General features: G+C 42.0%; 2 protein-coding genes across 2 annotated transcripts; both read left to right on the top strand.

The window, feature by feature from the left end:
* Positions 1–3,899: 3,899 nt before the first annotated feature.
* LOC308331319 (gamma-crystallin M2-like) lies at positions 3,900–4,706 on the top strand (the record flags this gene model as incomplete). The annotated part of the gene is made up of 3 exons (XM_080786705.1): positions 3,900–3,914; positions 4,050–4,292; positions 4,410–4,706. The coding sequence occupies 3 exons, from the start codon at positions 3,900–3,902 to the stop codon at positions 4,704–4,706; spliced, it is 555 nt and encodes a 184-aa protein (XP_080642831.1).
* Positions 4,707–9,777: 5,071 nt separating this feature from the next.
* Positions 9,778–10,560, top strand: LOC308331318 (gamma-crystallin M2-like; the record flags this gene model as incomplete). Its single annotated transcript, XM_080786704.1, has 3 exons — positions 9,778–9,810; positions 9,907–10,149; positions 10,267–10,560. The coding sequence occupies 3 exons, from the start codon at positions 9,778–9,780 to the stop codon at positions 10,558–10,560; spliced, it is 570 nt and encodes a 189-aa protein (XP_080642830.1).
* Between the last annotated feature and the right edge of the window lie 3,782 nt (positions 10,561–14,342).

Here is a 14,342-nt window from a genome sequence, read left to right as displayed (position 1 = left end):
CATACGGTGGTCAACGCCGACATACATACCCAGCAGATCACAGTACTAGCGCGCAAGAAACAACTTGCAATGGGCCTGGTTTACAAGATACAGTACACCACAAAGACACCCATGTACCGGTCAAACTACTTCCTAAATGTCGTCCACAATCACGACACCAGAGGGAGCTCCACAAATCACAACTAGCCAAGATTTGACAGTACAGTACAGTACAGTACAGTACAGTACAGTACAGTACAGTACAGTACAGTACAGTACAGTACAGTAAAGTACAGTACAGTACAGTACAGTACAGTACAGTACAGTACAGTACAGTACTGGGGTCCACATAAGAATAAACATTCCAGTACACATACAATTACAATTGTTAAAAAGTCAGTATTCAACACACATTAGTTCGAATAAAAGCAAATAGAAATTGCTAAAATTACAAGTGAGAGCGGAAAAAACTAAACACACACTTCACTGTATCAAATGGAATTTTAGATGCATTTTAAATGTTAATTTACTGTAAATGCAACAGAGGTTTCGAGGCAGGTTATTCCAAAGTGACAATGATCTATAAATAAATGATCTCTTTAGAAAATTATATTTTGGAGGCCCTATAGTAAAGGATACTGGTTCTGTTCAGAATTTTCAATTTATTGTCTCCCGTCTTTCCACAAAATAAAATGCTCGATAGGCTTGATAAGAACCCGGCTCGATAAGCCTGATCGATAAGTTGCTCGTTATAACTAAAAAGTCCTAGTCCTTCCTCTTCGATGTCTCCCTTTTGACTGATACCAGTCCATTCAAACTCTAGACGGGCCCACCCAAAAGTTATTAGTGCCGGCCGGTAGCCGGCGAAAACTAGAGTTCTCAACAGGCCCGAAAATTAAGGCCCGGCCCTACCTGGGCCCTCATGAAACCCTGTACACTTAAGACATTGCCCCCACTGCCACCAATATATCTCCATATATGGAGCTGACCTGTTCTGACATTCCATTATGTTGATCTGACCTCATCATACCCTGTACACTCAAGACACGCTCCATATATGGCCAGACCTCATCAAACCCTGTACACTCAAGACACTGCCCCCGCTGCCCTTAGATCTCCATATATGTTTCTGACCTGTTCTGACATTCCATATGTTGATTTGACCTCATCAAACCCTGCACACTCAAGACACGCTGGCCACTACAGAATTCATTCCATAATTGATGTTGATCTGACCACCCATGCCAAAGCATCAGTGCTCGCCCAGCAGTCTGCCGTCACCCAGGCGGGTGCGTGCAGTAGCGCGCACGTGACCTTGGTCACTTCTCACCCTCAGGGCGTCTTACTGGTTATAAACTACACTTATTGTGGGCTACAGAGGAGCTATTTGTATTGGCCTATAATTAGGGGTCAAGCCCGAGTTTTGACAGTTCTGTGCTATCGTCCTCCGTGACAGAAGGCGAGAGATAGGGGGACGCTTTGGGCGCTGAGGGCGTGTTCTCTCCTCTGCACCGCTCTCTCCTCCTTTCGCCGACCCCGCCTCGGGTATGGGCACTGATACCCTTTCTGCGTGGAGTTTGTATGTTCTCCCCGTGTCTCCGTTAGGTACCCTCACAAAAAACATGCATTAATCCTGGTCTCTAAACTATACCTCCCCCAGGCCAGCCGGGGCGCCTGATGGAGGGGAAAGGAACTGGTCGGAATAACGTGTTCCTTCCACGCACTATATGTCCGGCCGGGGAACCTCCCCCCCTGTCAGGTGAAAAGAAGCAGCTTGGACTCCTCATACATATAAGGAAGCATGAGGTCAGTCCGCTGCCCCCCCCCCAGGTTGGCAGAGGAAATGTAGCGCCCAGGATTACATTAGATAATTGACACTGGGTTGCAAAATCGTGGGATAATTTTTTTAAAGTAGAAGGCGAGAGACATACCTACACTCGTGCATAATGGAACAAACTTAAGCCCATCAGGCAAGCTTTGTTCGAAACACCATGAGTGAGGATTCTGAGGACTGAGGAGGACAGGCCCACACCGTGGACAAGCGTGGCAACTGGCTGAAGTCCCACAGGACAGCTGAGGGAAGCTGGCCTGTGAACCCGCAGAAAAACGGCACAACTGACAAGGGCAGAGTGTATACTGACTTGCATGATGTATATGGATAGAATCTGCAGGAGTAACATAAAAAATGTTTTTTTGTTTTTTTTTTTTGCAAAAATCAGCCTCATGATGGCCGACTGTAACAGGCCATTCTGAAAAATGTGGGGCAGAGTTTCGGAATTGGCATGCAGGGACTGTGTGTGTGTGTGTGTGTGTGTGTGTGTGTGTGTGTGTGTGTGTGTGTGTGTGTGTGTGTGTGTGTGTGTGTGTGTGTGTACAGTTTGGCAGCGACCGGGCCAACGGTGCTGGAGATTAGCTGTACACAGATGGATACACGGACGGAGGGACGGATAGACAAAGTGCAAAACATACTATCTCCTCATGCTTTCGGGCTGGTGGAGAAAATGAAGCTCCGGCCCTAAGATTGTCTTTATTTGTCTCAGAGTAAGGAGAAATTTGTCTTGGAGACAGAGTCACAGCTGCATACAATTAACATACATACACAGAAGGAAAAGAAAAACACCATGAAACACACTATAACTGAGATATTGCAATTTGCACACATCCCCTTGATGAAGTGCAACTAGTCAATAAAGTGCATCTAGCCAGTTGCGGTTGCTGCCATTCGGCAATCTCTGATTGAGTGAACAAATGAGTGTTTAAATCTATTATTATCACACCGTGGAGATCTATATCTCCGACCTACCGGATGGCATTAGCTCGTACTCTCGGTTCAATACAATACAATTATACTCTCGGCTCGACTGTTCACACTGCATTTGCAAGTGACAAGATCGGATCTGTCACAGATAGGTGTGTTCAGACTGATTTTAACGTCAACCGAAAGCCGCCCTGCGTCAACATATCTGCTTTACCATGGTAACGACATATAGACGTCATGCTCTTTGATATGTGACTCGTGTGTGTGGTTAGATCAGGTTACTGCATTCAGACTGAGATGCATCTCCTGAAATCGCATTTGTAAAAATTGGATTATTGAAACAAATTGGATTCCAAACTGTAATTGAAGTGTAAATGAATAATATCACATCTCTTCTGAATTTCCATCTGTCCTCACATTAAATCATTAAATTAAGTTCCCTTTAATAAAATAAACTAAAACAATTGCTCACTGAAATGCATCATGGTGCACTACTACTACTATGAAACATAGCGGTCCTTTCATTTCATTACAATGACCATCATCATCATCATCATCATCATTTAAACCATCGACAGTGCTATTATGAGTGAAATGTACAGTGTGACATTAGAATAGGCTGATGCAGAAAGTATGATGAACACATCAGTGTAACAACTGAACCAGTGCAATGCAAATATCAACATAACGTGAGTGGTGCTGCATGTACAGTACTGTAGCATTTTGACCATCAGTAGGAGACAAGTGCTATTTTCAATCGTTATGTATGTATCATATACATGTATGTACTGTACGTATACTGTACGTACATGGGAATTAATTAGGAAATGTTCACAACTAGGGATCCACTTGACACAGAGAAGGACACAGACTGTGTTTTCGAATTATGTTAAAGGGACAATTCACAATTGTCTCTTAGAATGTATTGTTACTTACTCTATGGAAACATCTATTCTAAAGTCTTCTAGGGGATCCAGTCACATGGAAATGGGACAAACACTCTTCTGCTCTATAGGCCTCTATACCATGTTGCTGGGTCAGGGGGTTTAGACACAATGGGGGCCACAGATTCTTTGGGTTTGGTCAGGTATAAAAGGTAAGGGTTAAAACAGAGATGACAACAGTGCACTAACACAGTCCTGAGGAGCAAACAACCGCAACCATGACCATGGGCAAGGTAAGCCCAGTGAGCTTAGAGGCACATTTTTAAATAATCGATATTATGACCTTTTCAAGTCACAACAATTGATCAATAAGATGATGTCTGTCTTAATCTGTCTTTTAAAAATATATTTCATTATTTTCATTTCAGATCATCTTCTACGAGGACAGGAACTTCCAGGGTCGTTCCTATGAGTGCATGAGCGACTGCGCTGACATGTCCTCCTACATGAGCAGGTGCCACTCCTGCAGGGTGGAGAGCGGCTGCTTCATGGCCTACGACCGCACCAACTACATGGGAAACCAGCACTTCATGAGGAGGGGAGAGTACTCCGACTACATGAGCATGTTCGGATGGAGGGACTGCATCAGGTCCTGCCGTAACATCCCCATGGTAAGCTTAATACCGTTCTTATTCGTTCAATGACTTCTAATCCATTCATTCATCCATGAATACCCTGAGTCTATAGTCATATGCAAACTCCTAAATGAGTTATTCTTCATTTTACAGCACAGGGGAAACTACAGGATGAAGATCTACGAGAGGGAGAACTTCGGCGGACAGATGCACGAGATGAACGAGGACTGTGACAACATCATGGACCGTTACCAGATGAACAACTGCATGTCCTGCAACGTGATGGACGGCAACTGGCTGATGTACGAGCAGCCCCAGTACAGAGGCAGGCACACATACATGAGGCCCGGCGAGTACAGGAACTTCAACCAGATGGGAATGGGCCAGGGCGGCCAGGGCCAGAACATGAGGTTCATGAGCATGAGGCGCATCATGGACTCTTACTACTAAATGTTGACACAAATGTTCACTTTACTTTGAAATAAAAACACATCCGTTCCACTATTCATTTTCTCCTAGTTTCTTTTGTTGAGATGATGCAGTTCAGCCCATTCATAGTACATGGTCATTTCAGACATGAACCAACTAGTCCATACGCAGGGACATGGGGCTCTACACTAGTATCTTTTCTGTTTTCTGAACATAAAATATGATTTCAACGTCGTACATTTGAATGTTGTCACCATAGAAAAATAGACAACCTATTGCCTGCAATGACAATTCACATGTTTTGGCTATAGGGGCACCTTAATCAGGTTGTTTGAATGCTTTGTCAACAAAGGCGAATACACTGTGATGTTAAATATTAGAAATTATACCACAGGTCGTTTCGAGGAAGCAATCTGATTGGTTGAAACAGCCTTCTAGCCATGGGTTAAACCAGCAACATTCACCACCTAATCAAAACAAATAATTCAGCTGCTCTGTTCTCCCAGAGCGCTAGCAAACTCGTTGGCTAGGCTAGCTAGTTTCTTGGGACATTTGTGGTCGTAGTGATTACATCTGACATTAATTACACTCGAGGGTGTGGTTTAACGTGATTATTGACACTTCAGTGATGCTTGCGGAACTCGACTTCGTCTCGTTCCTTACCGCATCACTGTCGTGGCAATATTGTTTATAATAATATAATAATATTGCTTAAATAAAGTTGTACTTTATTCATAATTATGGGACTCTGAGTCGTCAACATGAAAAGAATAAATTACTTTTAGGATTGAGGGTTTAGTGGAGACGAGACCAAAATGAACATTGAGAATTATGAATTGATGAACAAATGAGCAAACTCAGATATACAGAATATACATGTATATAATATACACACATATTCATGCAACAGAAGCATGAATACAGGATTCATATAGGATCCCAAAAACCTACTATTTGTGCGTTCTCCCCATGGTCATCAGCTGACCACTCTCTGCATCAGTCCCGAGTCAAGAGGAGCTATTTCCATACCAGATGGTGATACCCCTGGATGAAATTGATTGTCTGACCATCCACAGTTAATAAATCAATAATTTGGGACGGGTCCCTGCATGGTTTCTGCTGTGGTGCCCCTGGCTCACTTTATCAAATAGAAGAGAAAAGGGAGAAAAGGTTTTATTTTTCTGGGAGGGGAATGGGTTTCAGCATAGTCTTCATCATTCGCTTGCCAAGATATTTTTATCATTGAAAAATCTTCAATAAAAACATTTTGAAAATAATAATAATAATCATAATAATCATATTAATTATTATATATTTCACTTTCATACAGAAAATCCAGCATAAAGTGCTTCACTTAATGAAATGAATATGGAAACCGAGTGCTAGGCATGTAACAATTCACTCAACTCACGATACGATTCGTATCACGATATGAGGTTCACAATATGATTTTTCACGATATTAAAGAATATATATATTTTAAAGAAAAATTACCGTTTTATTTTTATTTTATATAATTTATCTTCCCCCCTTTTTTATTTAACTACATTGCAAAAGAAGTAGCATTACTTTTGACAGTGCAGAAACATAATTGCCTTCCTTGATGAGCATCAACGACCATCATCACCTGGGCACAGTCACAGACACACACAGCTCCCCTCTACAGTCACAGACACACACAGCTCCCCTCTACAGTCACAGACACACACAGCTCCCCTCTACAGTCACAGACACACACAGCTCCCCTCTACAGTCACAGACACACACAGCTCCCCTCTACAGTCACAGACACACACAGCTCCCCTCTACAGTCACAGACACACACAGCTCCCCTATACAGTCACAGACACACACAGCTCCTCTCTGCAGTGCTCTACTACTGAAAGTGACTCACATTTCTCTCCAAAAGCACTTGAATATGATGGAATATGACTAAAGCTCACATTTCACATCACACACTAGCCCCAAGCAAACAAGATTTGTGCAACATTTCATGGCTCACGGCATTGAAGCTCTAAAATGCACTGGACTTCAACACAATCCCAACTGGACAGTAGGACAAAGACGTTTTAATGAAAAACAGTGCATGGATTAAGAACCTCAACACGGATTTTCCTGGAGGCTTAAACATGCCTAAAATCAGATCTTGACCACAACAAAACTTAAACTCAGGATTAAACTGGAGAAATCTAAAAGTGATTGGATCAGACTTCCTTCGGATACATGACGAATGCATTTATTCCTTGCATTGTTTAACATGGGCGTCAATGGGAAATTGTGACATCACATCACATCATTTCAGCATTTTTCAATATGTTCCCCTACTTGGATTTCTTAGGACTTTTGATATGTTATTACTAACATATTTATGAAACAAAAAAAGTTGAAAGAGTTTGTGTTGCAATTTGTTTGAGGTTGACCCCTTTTTTTCTTAGATTGCCTATACTAGAAAGCTATAAGAGTACCTGCCAGTGCATTTTTGCGGCATGACACCATGTCCTTACTTGCATGTGAATACAGAAAATATATATTTTTTTAAAGGGCTGAATAACCTTTGTTGCAGTGGCTTTTATAAAGAACCAACACATCTCTCCCATAAGTCCTATACTTTACTTACGATCTTGAGGCCCTATAGCCTGCAGAGAAGATTGGAATATTGCTGATAAATTATGAACACACCTGTCACAGTGGTCCTCAAACCATTTAATTTCAAGGACCCCCAGTTTGATATGCATTAGAACACAGACACGCATTTGATAGCATGTTCTGTTGTGCGTGTTTTGCAGCAGTGTAGAATGATTTCACGAGCAAAAACACTGCACCGCTCTTGTTTCACACCATATAGTCAACGTTACTTCATCTATTCAACAGTGCCTTATCATCTCAGTACCTTGCTGGTTTGTCCAATATTGTCATGCACAAAATTAATCTTTGTTAAAAAAACAACAAAGGAAAGGACTGATAACACTCTTTATATTATATTATAATATATTATTAATATTAATATTAATTATTATTCATATTATATTATGGTTATCCACAACCTTCTTGCTGAACTACCTGGACATTGAATCTTGAATTAATAACCCTTCTTTCCTCTCAATAAATCATATGCTTTTTTCACATTCACTTGAGCCTTCCTGACCTCTGATTCTATAGGCATAATATAAGATCCCTTGTTCCCCTTCCTAAATCCACATTGATGTTTAGTCTAAGATTCCCTATAGCTCTTCGGGCATAAAGAAAATCATGCATGCACATTGCACAAAATTATTTCACACATAATCAAGATCAAAAGGCACCCTTACAATTTAGGCATTTAGCAGAGCAATTGACATTAAGCAATAACAAAAAACATGGTAATACAGATCCATCTGTTAGATCCATCTGAGTCTTATTTTATTTTTCAAAATCATTTAAAAAAAGGCATGGCTTTATTATATATATATATTATATATATATATATATATATATATATATATATATATATATATACATATACACAGGTTTGGACAGATTTTGTCTCATATCACATTCCAATTGACTATATGATTGTCTTCCCAACTTTGCATGATTGGGCCTTGCCAAACGGCTATGCCAAACGGTGACGACCCGAAGCCCACGACCATTGGCCAAAGGGTGGCACTATAGCACTCAATTGAAAATGCAAACTTTGAACAGGCATAGCTAATGAACCGTTTTGCCATCAGTAAAAAACTTCGACATACATTATGCGTCTCCTCATGCCGAACAACTTTCGTGTTCTGACTTTTGACCTCTGCCTTTTAGATCACCATTGTGAATTATTATGAAAAAGAGTTAAAATCTATCTCCTCCTGGGATCTTTGATCAAAATGCAAAGATTTCTACACGTGAACTTTGGACCTATACGGACAAAAAAAGTGACAAAATTGCAGTTTTATATGAGCCAATGAAAATTGCAGTTTTATGAAAATTCTTCTTCTTCCCCTAATACAGCGTCACATGTTTATGACATTTTACAGTATACTAGAAAAGAACAGTGCCCGTTGGGGGGTGATCATGTGTGATCAATTGGCTAATAAAGGACAAGGCCGTGCATCATTGTGATGTCAGAACAGGCCAGCTCCATATATGGAGATAAAGGGGTGATCTGGATTTGGGCCCTGCAGTCCGGAGCCTGGGTAGAGGCTTTTGTGCTGGTTCTGGACAACCGGCGATCCGACAGACTTGACACCAGGCGAGTGGGGTGGGGTGAACGGTTCTCGAGTTACGCGGATTACAGACGTACACACACAGAGAGACATGCATTTGGTAGAGGGTCATGCCAAATAACCTTTGTCTTAATCCAATTGGCCAAAGGGGGGGCACCATAGCAATCGTTTGAAAATGATCCAGATACTGTCAGAGCGATGTCTTGTAATTCCCACCTGATCCAAATGATGATTTCAGCGTTGATCTGCTCATATACTATACAGTATGGGTATTCACTATTCAGGTAATGTAATCTCGAGGTCGGTCCCAACGTGGAGAGCCTTCGTAACACAAGACCTGGGCCCTCATCTCTCCATCAACCCTGTATATTCAATACACTGCCCCCGCTGCTCCATGGAGCTGACCTGTTCAGACATTTCATATCTTGATCTGACCACATCACACCCTGTACACTCAAGATACGCTCCATATATGGCCGCCAGTGCACACGCCCTCACCCCCAGGCGTCTTACTAGTGTATTATGTGTTTCACACATGCATCTGCTGGGACAAATTTTAGTGTGAGATGACAAAGTATTATTGTATTGTGCGGGCGGGTGTGCGTGCGTGTGTACGCACGTGTGTGTGTGTGTGTGTTGTTTTGAAATGAATACACTTTTCCATTTCAACATGGACATGCCTATACAGAATATTATAGTGATGAAAAGCCTTTCTGTGTCAAGAGAAAGGGCCTTTCTAAAGGACGTAACCTTGGTACTCTATAGGCCACTATAGCATGTTGCTGACTAAGAGATTCTCACAGAGAGGCCACGCGCTCTTTGGGTTCTGTCAGGTATAAAAGGAAGGGGTTAACCAGGTAGGAATACAGTTCACAGCACAGCAACAGTCAACTGCTAATATGTCCTCCGGCGGAATGAACATGATGGGCAAGGTACTGCTTTTTGAACGATTCACTTAATACTTTTATCCAATACTTTTCTAAATATTATGAATCATGAATGGTGTTGACAAATGTGTTCTTTTTCAGATCACCTTCTACGAGGATAGGAACTTCCAGGGTCGTTCCTATGAGTGCCAGAGCGACTGCTCTGACTTCTCCTCCTACCTGAGCAGGTGCCACTCCTGCAGGGTGGAGAGCGGCTGCTTCATGGCCTACGATCGCCCCAACTACATGGGAAACCAGCACTTCATGAGGAGGGGAGATTATGCCGACTACATGAGCATGTTCGGATGGAGGGACTGCATCAGGTCCTGCCGTAACATCCCCATGGTAAGTTTAATACCGTTCTTATTCGTTCAATGACTTCTAATCCATTCATTCATCCATGGATACCCTGAGTCTATAGTCATATGCAAACTCCTAAATGAGATATTCTTCATTTTACAGCACAGGGGAAACTACAGGATGAGGATCTACGAGAGGGAGAACTTCGGCGGACAGATGCACGAGATGAACGAGGACTGTGACAACATCATGGACCGTTTCCAGATGAACAACTGCCAGTCCTGCAACGTGATGGACGGCAACTGGCTGATGTACGAGCAGCCCCAGTACAGAGGCAGGCACACATACATGAGGCCTGGCGAGTACAGGAACTTCAACCAGATGGGAATGGGCCAGGGACAGGGCCAGCAAATGAGGTTCATGAGCATGAGGCGCATCATGGACTCTTACTACTAAATGTTGACGCAAATGTTCACTTTACTTTGCCACTGAAATAAAAATACATCCGTTCCACTATTCATTTTCTCCTAGTTTATTTTGTTGAGATGATGCAGTTCAGCCCATTCCTAGCACATGGTCATTTCAGACATGAACCAATTAACTAGTCCATACGCAGGGACATGGGGCTCTACACTAGTGTCTTTTCTGTTTTCTGAACATAAAATATGATTTCAACGTCGTACATTTGAATGTTGTCACCATAGAAAAATAGACAACCTATTGCCTGCAATGACAATTCAATCCTCTTGATTCATAGTTTTGGCTATAGGGTCACCTTAATCAGGTTGTTTGAATGCTTTGTCAACAAAGGCAAATACACTAATAGCATATCGACACGCTCACACCATATTTCGCTGCATGCAACATGTTGTGACATGTTGTTCCCCACAATGCGGATGCTGGGGCTTTTTTCCATGTTTTATTGCTTTTTTCAGTTTTAGGAAATAGAATGCTTGAGAATGTAAATAAAATAATCATACAAACAATTAAGACAACAAATGAAACAAAATTAGACAAAAAATAAATACAATACACTACAAAGCCAAACTGGTGGTTATGTCACGGCAGTCTGAATGCTACTGTGGATTTTTGCAGTCACAAACAATTTATGATATGATATATTGATATTGTTTTGTAAAGCTTCTGTGCTGTGAATTATACATGCAGGATTATACCAGTGCACAGTGTCTAATATAAAGTGTAGCCCAGCTATGTATTTGACCACTTTCAGCATGTCAACCTTATTTTGGGCATGTCATAATATGAGAACATTTAAATGTCTTAGCTCTGGTGACATCCTTATTTATTTGTTTAGTTTTTCTGACCTCAAGTCAAGTGTACCTTAAACACCTGAACTGTGAAAATTGAGTGGAGGAGTTGAGGAGTGCAGGAAGGAAGGTTAAAAGGAATAACCTCGACTGCCGTGTTGTGCTTTATCAACTTCAAAAAGGCATTTGATTCAATCCACAGAGGCACAATGATCCTTAAGGCCTACAGTCCCAATTTACTCCAGGCAATATGCAGGAACAAGGGCCAAGGTGGTGACCCCAGATTAGCAACAGTGGAGTTTGACATCTTGGCTATGGGGTGCTACAAGGGGACACCCTAGCGTCCTATCCTTTTCGTCATAGTCCTGGACGAGAGCAGGATCTTGGCTTCACCCTAACTCCAAGGAAGTCGAGACCACACCCCACAGTCCTGACAGACCTGGACTACACGGACATCAGCCTGCCCCCCCGACCATGTGGAACAAGCTCAGGAGCTCCTGAACAGAGTGGAACTAGAAAGTTACACACACACACACACACACACACACACACACACACACGGAAGGAGGGTAAAACATAGTCTCTCCCCATGCCTTCGGCCTGGTGGAGACAATCAAAGTGTGCCAAGGCTGGCCTCCGGCTGAACACTATAATTAATTATCACTGGTTCCCAAACACTGGGTTAATGGAACCCATTGACATCTATAGACGTCATTTGGTGTTTTCCATTCACTATATAATATACCAATTCTTTCATCATATATCAGATATAAGGACCGAAAACAAGTAATCAGCTGCCATTTTGACATTGCTATCACATCATTTCATAAACTACAGATGTAGCAATACAAACATCACATTGTCCCTTGTAACAACCACTACAGGTCTGTCAGATAACGATGCATGCCGAACAACTCTTGTATCTGCTTCATGGTGGTTGCATAGAAATAATAAAAAAATAACTATTACATCTACACTACACTAGTAGTATATAATAATTACTCGTTTGCATAATTACTGACTGCATGTGCAAATCTCATCTAAAAACACAATTGTATATACAAATATGCTATATCTGATAAAATGTGAATATGTTGTGGCCTAAAGACAATTCTGTCAGCCTACTGCCAAATTATCCATACACAGCTTATCAAATGATGTGTCAAATATGCAAATTTCTCATTAATTATGCACAATACACAAATGTGCATTGCAGAAGTGCATTCCACAGGAGAAATTCATAAAGATCAACTGAGAAAAGTTTGTATCAAATTGTTATAGGGTTTTCCCTGTTATTTCCGCCCATGTGTCAAATATGCTAATTATTTCATTAATTATGCACAATACAAAAATGTACATTGCAGAAATGGATTCTACAGGAAAGAATACATAGGCCTAAGGATCAACTGAGAAAGGTTTGGTACACCCTTTTATCGAATAGTTATAGGGTTTTCCCTGTCTATAGGGGGAGGGCATATAGTGACAAGGTAGGATTTTGGTTTATTTGGGCGCCATCTTGCTGCCTACATGTAGGCTAGTAGGATGCTAGGCTACTTGGCTGCCAGTCTGTAGTTCGTAAGTTTGCTTGTCAGTGACGCTGGTGTGTATACTGTACACCATCTTCCATCTCTCTAATATCTTTGACTTGTCACAATTCTTCTACTCTATATGGCTCTGGATCGACGGTGGTATTATTATTATTATTCGTTGTTAGAAAATGTTCGGGTGTTCTGATCTGATAGCCGCGCTTTGATTACACTGTCATGCTCGTTTGAGGACAGGTAGAGAGCAGAGCATACTGTACATCTGTTTGGGAATGTTGCTGAAGGTTATGTTATTTTGTCAGCTGACACCCAAATCAAAGAAACCATACAGCGTGTATTTAATTATTTGATATCTCCGACAGTCAACGCACTGCAAGGCTACAATGGAAGCATAATTCTGACGGCCCGCGGTGGAATGGACAAGTTAGGGTATAACGTTTATACCCATTACTGTTGTGGATAAAGGTTATGTTATTTTGTCATCTGACAAGGTCGAGAAATGACAGTTACCGTGTGGCGGGGTCCCTGGAACATCCAGAGCCCCAGGAACGGCCCAGGGCTCGTACTGTAGTGTACTCTGTGCCACTTTACTCTGTGCTGTACTCTACTGGCCACTTTAGGTGTTGCAGCTTTCAGACATGCAGACAGACACAGAGACAGACATACAGACAGACAGACACACATAGCTGCGTATTGGAGCGGAGGTATACCGCTCAAAAAAAGGCAAAGAAGTTTAGGGAAAACTCAGCTCCACTGGTTAATTGATTTAACGTTTCCATCACTGGGATCTTCTTCAGGAAGAGAGCCGGACCATGACACCCAGACACTGACCTCATCAAACCCTGGATAGCCATACATGGTTGATACATGATGATCATCACCTAGATCTGTACATGGAGCCGGCCAGCAACTCCACAACTCCACATCTGACCTCAAACCCTTAGATCTCCATATATGGAGCTGAGCTGACCTTTTCCGACATGTTGATCCTCCCCACCGTCCTTCCTCTTCGACTGATACCTGACCATCAAACTCTAGACGGGCCCACCCCAAAGTTATTAGTGCAGCCGCGCCCGGCAGCCGGCGATAAAGAGTTCTCAACAGGACTGAAAATTAAATAAATATAAATAAAAAATTACTTACCTGGGCCCTCATCTGCCACCCTAAGTTCTCCATATATGGAGCTGACCTGTTCTCACATTCTATAAGTTGATCTGACCTCATCAAACCCTGTACACTCAAAACATGCTCCATATATGGCCAGAGCCGCCAGACCTCATCAAACCCTGGCCTGTCCCTACCTATAAATAAAAATGTACTTACCTGGGCCCTCATCTGCCAGCTTTAGATCTCCATATATGGAGCTGACCTGTTCTGACATTCCCTATGTTGATCTGACCTCATCAAACCCTGTACACTAGACACG

Source organism: Protomyctophum bolini (assembly GCF_963924005.1).
Source record: "Protomyctophum bolini genome assembly, chromosome: 16".
Lineage (NCBI taxonomy): Eukaryota > Metazoa > Chordata > Actinopteri > Myctophiformes > Myctophidae > Protomyctophum > Protomyctophum bolini.
This window is presented reverse-complemented; position numbering and strand designations above follow the sequence as displayed.